This window comes from Linepithema humile, chromosome 3 (assembly GCF_040581485.1).
Source record: "Linepithema humile isolate Giens D197 chromosome 3, Lhum_UNIL_v1.0, whole genome shotgun sequence".
NCBI lineage: Eukaryota > Metazoa > Arthropoda > Insecta > Hymenoptera > Formicidae > Linepithema > Linepithema humile.
In genome coordinates this window covers 9,226,049-9,235,776 of record NC_090130.1, presented here as the reverse complement: position 1 = coordinate 9,235,776, position 9,728 = coordinate 9,226,049, and the positions used below count along the sequence as shown (strand labels likewise).

General features: G+C 33.9%; 2 protein-coding genes across 2 annotated transcripts; both read right to left on the bottom strand.

Moving 5' to 3' along the window:
- Positions 1 to 1,799: 1,799 nt before the first annotated feature.
- Positions 1,800 to 7,433, bottom strand: LOC105674400 (PR domain zinc finger protein 5-like). The gene is made up of 9 exons (XM_012370680.2): positions 6,469 to 7,433; positions 5,897 to 6,366; positions 5,548 to 5,826; positions 5,244 to 5,436; positions 4,569 to 4,817; positions 4,203 to 4,424; positions 3,775 to 4,122; positions 3,520 to 3,686; positions 1,800 to 3,369 (listed from the first exon to the last, which is right to left on the bottom strand). The coding sequence occupies exons 1-9, from the start codon at positions 6,826 to 6,828 to the stop codon at positions 3,192 to 3,194; spliced, it is 2,466 nt and encodes an 821-aa protein (XP_012226103.2). The 5' UTR covers positions 6,829 to 7,433; the 3' UTR covers positions 1,800 to 3,191.
- A 136-nt stretch (positions 7,434 to 7,569) lies between these two features.
- On the bottom strand, positions 7,570 to 8,749 carry LOC105674236 (uncharacterized). The gene is made up of 2 exons (XM_012370430.2): positions 8,419 to 8,749; positions 7,570 to 8,221 (listed from the first exon to the last, which is right to left on the bottom strand). Exon 2 carries the CDS (start codon positions 8,201 to 8,203, stop codon positions 7,820 to 7,822), a length of 384 nt encoding a protein of 127 aa, XP_012225853.1. The 5' UTR covers positions 8,204 to 8,221; positions 8,419 to 8,749; the 3' UTR covers positions 7,570 to 7,819.
- Between the last annotated feature and the right edge of the window lie 979 nt (positions 8,750 to 9,728).

Sequence of the window (9,728 nt, the reverse complement as noted above, 5' to 3'; positions counted from 1 at the left end):
TTGTGAAACCTTAAAAATAACAATTTTCAAACTCGTCGAAAATTTATAAACAAAAGGGAAGCGCGATAATTCAAACCGGGTCGTGCGCGAAAAAGGGGTGCTTGTCTCATAATTACACTTCGATGAATAGTATTGAAGAAATTTTGTAAAGAAGTATCGCGAAGAAACCCTTGCAACGTGCAGGAAGCACTACGACCGAGAAGCACTATAGACCGACGTAAGCAACATAAATAATATGTCAATCTTTTTTATATAGAGAGCAAATAAATAATGAATATAGATCTTCTGAAAAACATGACACATTACAATTCATTATTATATAATAAATTATACTACATCCCTGGTAGAAATTTAATGCAGTTTTCGATTGATTATTGGGCTATATTCGCTTCTTCCTAGTAATTGAACAGTAAAACTATTTAAAATCTCAATCAAGACGTGACGTTTTTCGCGCAGTTACTACATAGAAAAAATGTACAAAATCTGAACTTGGTTACTTAGCAGTAAAAGGGCAATAAATAAATAATTGACAATTGTTACTTTTAACCTCTCTTGAAATTTTTATGACACAATTATATGAATTACGTATTTTAAGCTGTTTTAATTCTATAAGTTTTTTTTCTTTGCCCTATATTTTTGCACGCGTTCATACATTTTTATTAATTTTACACTTGATTATTTTACACATAACATAAAAAAAGTTTTATATACCAGCGCACAATGTATTATTACTTACAAAACGTATGCATGAGAACAACTAAACTGATCAAAAACTGATAAAAAATCTTTTAATATTAATGATATATTTTGTTAAAATATATTTTTGGCAAAATTAGTTAAAGCAATTTTATTATACAATATATTATATATATTGTATATATTGTACTATATATATATTGTATAATAAAATTGCTTTGTTAAGATTAGTTAAGATTAGCTATTGTTAGAGATTAGTTAAAGCAATTTTATTATACAATATATATTGCTTTAACTAATTTTGCCTAGTTGCAATGCAGTATTTTTGTATATAAAGAAAAACCAGTAATATTAAATAGTAACTGGCCGGGTGTTCAGTCAAACTGCACAAATTTCTACTAGAGATGTATACAATTCATTGGATTCAAGAATTTATTTATGAATAATCGCATAGCGATATAAAATACAAATACAAATGTATTTGAAATAAATCGATAAAAATCTTTCAAAAGATTTATTACACACGTTTGTGATGTTATTGCGACACAAACAGTTAAATCGAATACACGAGAATGAAACATCGTAAGAATTTTTCTTGAAACAATTACTTGAATAATTTTGCGCACAAGTACTTACCGTCGCGAATAGGTTGTGTAACGATCATTTCGCACGTTATTGATCGGGCGGAGCTGTATTCGGTTACTAATGTCGCTATTAACCGCATATCCAATTCCTTTCAGACTTGTGCGGTACGTTTTTCGTGTGTAAGTCTTTATTTACACCTCGCAACCTTTTCTTTTTATAAATTGTACAATATTGTGCGGGCCCCTGCGTCAACCACGTGACCATAGATGTCCAGTTTTCTTTCGACAAATCATTACGTCGCGTACATAGCACGCTTGATTAAAGGACGCAGCTTCGTTAAAGGAGAAAAAAGTGGATTAATCTAAAATTGTGACGCGGATTAAAAAATTAAAATAAGACCAGGAATACGTGATCAAAATCGATGGAAATATTCGTTCAAGGATATTTTGTTTCAGAGAAGATGGATGTCTTTGCGAAAAATTAATGTGGCAAAAAATGTTTTCGCAATAATAGAACGATGTTTCAATAATAGTTTATTGTAAATAAGCTATATAAAATAAACTTGTAAAGACAGTGTTCATTTCAATTGCATAGCATCGCTATTGGTCAGAAATGTATGACGCCATTTATTCGTATTTGCAACAAAGATCGTTTTTCATATCTTCAAATTTAGCGTTGTATCGTATGGCGGTCACATGAAACCGTGACATGAAAACGTTTATTATGCAAAACATTGCTAAAAGGGGAATGTATTTTAACACGATTAAATACTCCAGGATCCTCGATATACCGCCCCTTTAATATTCAATTCTTTCGCGTTGCTGGAGGATATCGAGGATCGCGTATCGAGGATATCTTAAAACGCACGATAACTTATAATGGCATTTTGAAATTGAATGAATTATTTGCGATGAACAATTCTAGAGTGATTGTAATTGAGATTTCAGAGTTTCTAATACGTAATTGTATTCTTTTATGTCATGAATGAAATCTAGACAATTAAAACTAATTTAAATTATACGAACTATGCAATTCAATTTATAAATTCTGTTAACGGCCATTGAAATTCGCGCAATTATCTCTATTTTTCAATGCCTCGCCGCTGCAAAATCCGCTTTACCGTCGCTCTAGAATTGTCTTCTATCTGCGTGGTTCACGAATAAAATCCGTCGCGAGCTGCTTACGTAACATTTGTAAAACATAGCACGTTTGTACAGGCACGTTCACTGTAAGTACTAATATCAATAGCCTCGCGTAACAAACACACGTTCCAACGTTGAACGCTGCACGTTTATAATTAAATACTAGAAAAGTCTTCAAGGCCAATTAACAGCCGAAAGTTGACGTACTATGTGGAACGAGGAACGTAAATCGTGATAAATTAATATCTTACAAAATGTCGCAGAGTATCTAGCGGATACCGCCTACGCAAGGAATAAATTCGTTGAGAATCCCTTAATTCTCTACATTTTTTTTCAAATAGAGATTGGTTTTCACCGCACTTCTACTATTACTTTCATACTCCGCGTATCTGATAACAAAGTGGAAGGAAAACCCAGAATTATTTAATACAGTTGAGTAAAGAACACTGTAAAGAACACATACATTAATGCGATTTCTCGAATTCAGCAAGTCCGAATGCACTGCTTCAAACATCATTCTTCATCACGCAATGTTATTGTTTAATTACGACAAGTAGGTTTCCAAAAAAAAAAAAAAAAAAAAAAGAAAAGATCAGACAAACGGACGAAAATCGAGGCCATTCTTTTGTGAAACAGAGAATATTAATTTATCACATGCTTCACGTGTCTCATCTTATCATATCGTATAAACAGAATTCTCACATGCAGTACGAGGCACATATTGTGATATCATTTGTCTACTCCCTCCCTCTAAATTTCCGATGACCTTCATTTCTCGGGCTCGTCTGGATGCTCCGTTCTGATGTGGTGGGTGAACGTGTACTGCGTCGTGAAGCGTATTTTGCAATAAGGACACTGATATGGCATCACGGGATGTGCTGATCTTAAATGCGCAATGGCGAGCTCTCGCGATATGAACGGCGACTGGCACACACCGCATCGGTATCTGGAAATAAATACGTCACATACATTCCTTTTCCCATTCAGACTGTTTCACACTTTCACTATTTCTACTAATATTTCGATTGGACAGGAAACGTGTTAATAAATGACAGGAGATATGTTTTCACATCCCGATTCGGAAATATTTCTTTACCCGTTAGCAGTTTTGATAAGAGTTCGTTTGAGAGGTGGCGGCGCGCTCTGCTCGTTGATCTCAACTTTTGGCTCGATAGGAGATATATCGTATTCCAGCGATGTCTCCGGTCGTAATTTTGGCATCGGTTCGTCATCTGTTTCAACTTTTATCTCCTGTGTCTGTGCCTGGAATGTAATATCGCCAGTTTAAATATGCATGACGTGCCATTGTTAAATGTGCATCTAAAATCGTACTCTACGCTATTATGCATACCGTATTGATTTTCGTGCTTTCGGAGTGCATTCGCATATGAGCATTTCGCGATTGTGAGCTTGAAAAAGACGCCTCACACTTGGAACAATTGTATCTCTTGTTGGTACGATTCGGTGTCCTTTGCAAAAGTTTCGCGGTGACTTTCTTTCCAAACAGCGCCACGCCCGTACATTGATGAGCGAGCAGCGATACCTCTTTGAAGAAGATCTTGTTACACTTTGCACAATGGTAGGTTCTGTCCACCGTGTGCGTCTTCTGATGCGCCTTGTCCGTCAGCGGTTTGCCGCTAACAGCGGATGTGTACAGCGAAGTGTGATCGGGCGATGAGCAAATTTGTTTATGACAAATCTATCGATCGGAAGGTAGTTTGTATTCAAAAATACAATAATAATAAAGACGGATAATTACGATAATAGTCCAAGTCTTACCTCGTGCCTGAGCAGCTGCCATTGTTCCTTAAATGACTTTTTACATATTTGACACGTGAAACTTTTATAGGAAAAATTCTCCGAGTGCGTTTGAAGATGCGTCAACATCGTGGTGTGATCACCGAACCACTGCTGACAGATGCCGCATCTTGCTACGTTTTTAGAATTGCTACGTTTTACTGAAGGCTCGTCGTCCGACGGAATATCATTTCTCTCTATCATCTGTGAATAGAAACATAACTATAATAAATCAGAGATTAAAATCATTATAACTTCAGTAAATTCTATTTCTATACTTTAGATAATAGAAAAGTGTATTCTACATCAAATCTCACAATGTCTAAAAATTTCTTAAAATAGACAAACCTCCGGATAAGATTTATTTTTAATCCCACGACTCCTTGCTTCCCTTGCTTCCCTTGCTTCTCTCTCAGCATTGAGCGCTTCTTCTTGCTCGACTGCTGACAACATTGATGGCTGCTTATTATGTTCCGACATTCTGTGCGCGGCTAGACGTATAAAAAGTCCAAATGACCGGCCGCAAATCTCGCATTTGTATCTTTTTGGCTCATGAGTGCGCATGTGATTTGATAACGCACTTTGTTGGGTGCAAACCTTAAACGGACACAAGGATAATATTTTAATATTAAAGTCCTGGTAAATTTTAGAGAACCTACAACACAGAACTTCTATATATAAACAAAATAATTAGAAAAAACTATTTTTTTAATATAGAAATTAATATCAGTCTATAAAGACCTATAAAACGATAGAATTTTGGGATTAAACTGAAGAAGATTCATAATATCAGAGTCAAAGCGTTTATAAAATTTTCTGAAACTTGAAAATATATCACAGAAATGGTAAAACTCCCGTTTAGGAGAGTTAATAATTTTTTAATAAATAACGCGATGGCTAAAACCTTTCGATTGTTACAAAGGACACTGACCTCGACAACATATGTCAAGGTCATTGGAGAAGCCTCCCCTAAACGGGAGTTTTATCTTTTTATTATATTATTAAAATGTAATTAAGATATACCTTTCCGCAAGTGGGACATGTAAGAGATCTTCCGCTTTCATAAAAATGTTCTTCCTTTTTAATCTCTCTCGGTCGTTCTGCTATCTTTGATATTAAAAATTCTGCAGAAGGCAGTTTTTGCGGCACTACGGAATTCTCATTTATTTGGTGTAATTGGATGTGTTTTTGATATGTTTCTACTGTGGGAAAAAATCTGAAAACAGATACATATATTTAGAGCAAGTTATAAAATAAAAATAATATTGAGTCAGCGAAATCTATAAGAGTACGTATTTTTTAAGTTATAAATAATAATCGTACTCACCTATTGCATAATGAACACCATGTTTTGGATCCAATCTCGCTCAATTCGGCTAAGTGGTCGCGTAATCTGTGTTGTCTCAACATTTCCCAGCTTGCAAACTGTCGATCGCACTGATGACACTCTTTCAAGCTGCCTGCGAAATTTAACTTGACTTTTAAGTGATTATTTGCCTCATGCTTTGCCAAGATTTCAACAGAGTCAAAAGATAAAGAACATGTTCTACAAGTATATACACGTGGGCAGTCCAATTGCATGTGTTTCACTAAACTCTCCTTTGATCTGAAATTAAGTTCTAATTAATCCTAATTAAATAAATTTATGATAATTTCGATGAAGTACCAATACTTACTTGTAATAGCTGTTGCAAGGCGCGCACCACCATTCCGAAGTTAATTTTTGTTTAGATTGTAGTTGCTGGTGATTATTCACTGTTAAACTACCGGTTAGCACTTGCTCTAAGATACTGAGCCGTTTCCCTTCTTTTTTCGTTTGATACTCTGTCTTAATAATCACCTTGTTCTCTTCTGTATCGGATATAATAGAGATATCCTTTTTTATGTTTATGTTCATATCAAATGCATCTGATGTTTTCCGTCTTATATTCAGTGCTTCACAAATAGCAGCTTCATCGTCCAAACTTGCATCCGCATTCATCTCCTTGATCTCCACTTCACATGGCAGTTCGGGCAAGACTTCCATACAAATATTTTGATCTTGACTAACTTGATTCATTGGAATTACTAAATCATCAAGAGGCAAGGCAGCTGACAAAGGAACCAACGGTGGTGGCGCTCTAGATTTTTCCTTACAAAGTTGTGCCTGATGTTTGGAATAGCAATTAGTAAAGAAATCAGTCTACAAAAGTTGAAATTATAATACAAAAAACTACAGGTTTTAAAACAAATTATCTGATTGACAAACCTGGCATGGGTCTGACGAGTTTCTCATTGCGTCGAGGTATATCTGCACAGATTCTATCTGATTATACTTCAACAGCATGGCTTGCATACTCCTGTAGACGTTCAGGCAAAATTCTCTGAACTGGTACACGTCGTCCAGTCTGGCTGCACAAAACTGACAGATCTGTTTCGGTAAAGGATCGCTTTTGTAAACGAGTACGGGCAGGCAAGCGCGCAGCTTTTGGGCCACTTTACGCTGTACGCCTTCGTCGCCGAAAATAGGCAACATCTCGTTCTTCTCCTCCGAGCACAGCCTACAGGCGTTGCTCCACTTGTCGATTGTGGCCATCGTGAAGAGATTTGCGCTCACCGAAGAACACATCTTACCGTCACGTTGTTGTCGATCGGAATCGCGTGTTTTAGGTTAGTTGATACACCGCGCCGCGTACAACGATGTTAACATGCTCGACAACGAAGTGTCTTAACACAAGCATGTTTCGCCGCTTGCGACACTCACGCGTAAAGAGTCGTTAAAAGCATGCCGCAAATCGCTCGTTTATTTTCACGCGTATATATCGAACGATTTTACTTTCACCTTACACCTTTTCACTCATTCAGAGTCGGTCTCTGATGTACAACGATTCTACGAACCGAACAGGTTTTCCTGTTTCGTGTAACAATTAATGATACACACGCATGTTTACCGCTATCGTCGCCTCGTAAACTTCAAACATCTTCCCCTGCTTAAGGGAAATATTATGTTGTCAAGAGATTTCGACTGTTTTCATCAGGGTTCGCCATGCGCCATGCAGCAATTACCACACGTTGCAGCAAGTCGGCTATTCCAGTCTGTTCCCTTATTTTCTCTGTTCTGCTATTAAAGTTTAGTTTAAATAAAATCCGATACGCGGCATCGTAGTTGTTATTAAATCGAGATCGTGATACAACTCGACGATATTTAGCACTGCAGAAGTCTATTAAAATTTTAACAACTTTAATAATTGTATTAATGAATAAAATTTATATTGTTTTACATTCAAACGTCTTTACATTTTGGGTCTTTCTGTACCCATTTTGATAGATTTTAGTATACTTTTGATGTTAATTTCTGAAGAAATACACCTTGTACATTTAAACAAATTTTATTATTTCCAAGAAAGCTTATAAATATCAATATAAATCCTAACTCCTAAATACTATATATTACTAATTTTAGATTTATGTATGCCCTTCTTTTTTTTCTTCCAATAAAGACTAAATATATTTTATTTTAAAAATGTTATCACTTATACATACATATATATACTTATAAATACATGTAAATAATAACTAAGTTAAAAGCAATGTTTACATCTTATTCAAATTCTTGCATATTAACACATCCTTTGCCGTTGATGCATGAAGTGTTTACCAGCACGCCGTTCAAATCTTTCATTTCTTTCATTTCTCTCATATCTTTCATTTCTTTCATTTCTTTCATTTCTCTCATATCTTTCATTCCTTTCATTTCTTCCATATCTTTCATTCCTTTCATTACGACGATCGTAATAATGATTACGTCTACCATGAACTTGATGTTGGCGTGACCATTCCTGCCTACGTGGTTTATTATACCAAGGATCAACAATTGGTGGTTCCTTTGGCTCTTGCCTTTTGAATTTAATGAAATCATTGTCTTTTTCTGTATACCGATCTTTAAACTCTTCTTCACATTCTTCTAAAAATTTCTTTTGTTCACTTGTCAAAGTATCAGTCATGATGTAATGTTGATAAACCTGTAGTTTATATCAAACATTGTAGAAATATAATTAATAATACAGATATAAATAATATGCATAAAAATCATTGTAATAAAGAATAATTTACAAAGCTCAGAAATGTTTTACACTGTTGCTTAGTTTAGAATCTCCTATTATGTTCTATTATATTCTTTATCGAAAATTACTTAATAACGTCACGTTTTTCACATTACCTTTTTTTTATTGTGTATTTAACGTGCAGTCAACTATGTGACATTTAGTTGGTTTTTGACACTGAAATAATTTTTCATATTACCTCCTGTGATATATACAGGTTATGTTCGTAATGCATATATGCGGTTAAACCATAGACTCATACAAGAAAGAGTGAATACTTCTGTAAAAGCCATTAAAGCCACTACATGTAAAAAGTTTAAGCAGTAACCGTATAACCCGTATCAGACTATGGCCGGTATTCATAGTCCGTTCTTATATTTAAGATTGTCTTAAGCACGGACTTATATTCGCTCTCTTCGTCACACATAGATTGTGTCTGACAAAGAGAGCGAATATAAGTTCGTGCTTAAGACGATCTTGAATATAAGAACGGACTATGAATACCGGCCTATGACTTAAGGTGCCTTTTCACGCTGACGCTCGACGCTCATTTTTAGCGTCCAAATATGTCACGTGAACAAAGTTGACGCTGGATGTAAGAAATGCATGAAAAGAATTTCTCGTAAAATTTAGCGTCAGTCAGGGTCTGCGTCGGTATTTATCAATATTCGTATATATCAAAACTGCTAAAAGTTTTTGTCACTGATTTTGTTCAGTTAATTTTTTCACTCGCTTTATTAATAATTATTGTTTTAAATATTAAAAAAAGTGTAATTAAGTAGGAATAAGATAAAAACCTTTGGTTACCAGTTCTACTTATTTTATCAAAAATGCTAAAAAAATGTTTATTAATAATTTTTTTATCATATGTAATATTTTTTATTATATGTTTACAAACATAAAATATTTACTTCATATCATATTATTTATTTTGATAAGTATACAAAATGTATATCTTTTCAATTAAACAAAGTTTCATATTATTGCAAACTTTGATAAGTAGAGTAGGAAAAACGATATTAGAATAGTTGTTCAGTATTAGAAAATTTCTAATGTAATACTTAAGAATAGCATTTTTCAAAGTTAGAAAATTAATTGTATAGAATAAAAATGCACAGCATATTTGTATATATTATATTTCAAGCTTTTATTTATAATAAAATAACTTTTTATTGAATTAAATTTACATAACATTGATATTAAATTTACATAATTAAACATATATAATATAAAGATAATTATAAAAATATATTTTGCAAATAAATACAATACTGCTGATTCTTCCAAACCTCAAAAAGTATCATTTTTAATTCATTACTTATTTATTCTTTTTATTTTCTTTATATATATATGTAGTATTGGATAATAAATTCAATTATTACTTTTTATTACTTAAATAACATCCATTTTTATTGACAAGGTTGAA

What these genes read in the sequence shown, in the direction of transcription:
- LOC105674236 (XM_012370430.2), bottom strand. Translation starts at nt 8,203, where the DNA reads ATGACTGATACTTTGACAAGTGAACAAAAGAAATTTTTAGAAGAATGT.
- LOC105674400 (XM_012370680.2), bottom strand. Translation starts at nt 6,828, where the DNA reads ATGTGTTCTTCGGTGAGCGCAAATCTCTTCACGATGGCCACAATCGAC. An exon ending in ACTCGTCAGACCCATGCCAG is followed by an intron (nt 6,367 to 6,468) that starts GTTTGTCAATCA and finishes TCCAAACATCAG; the next exon opens with GCACAACTTTGTAAGGAAAA. An exon ending in AAAATAAATCTTATCCGGAG is followed by an intron (nt 4,425 to 4,568) that starts GTTTGTCTATTT and finishes TTCTATTCACAG; the next exon opens with ATGATAGAGAGAAATGATAT.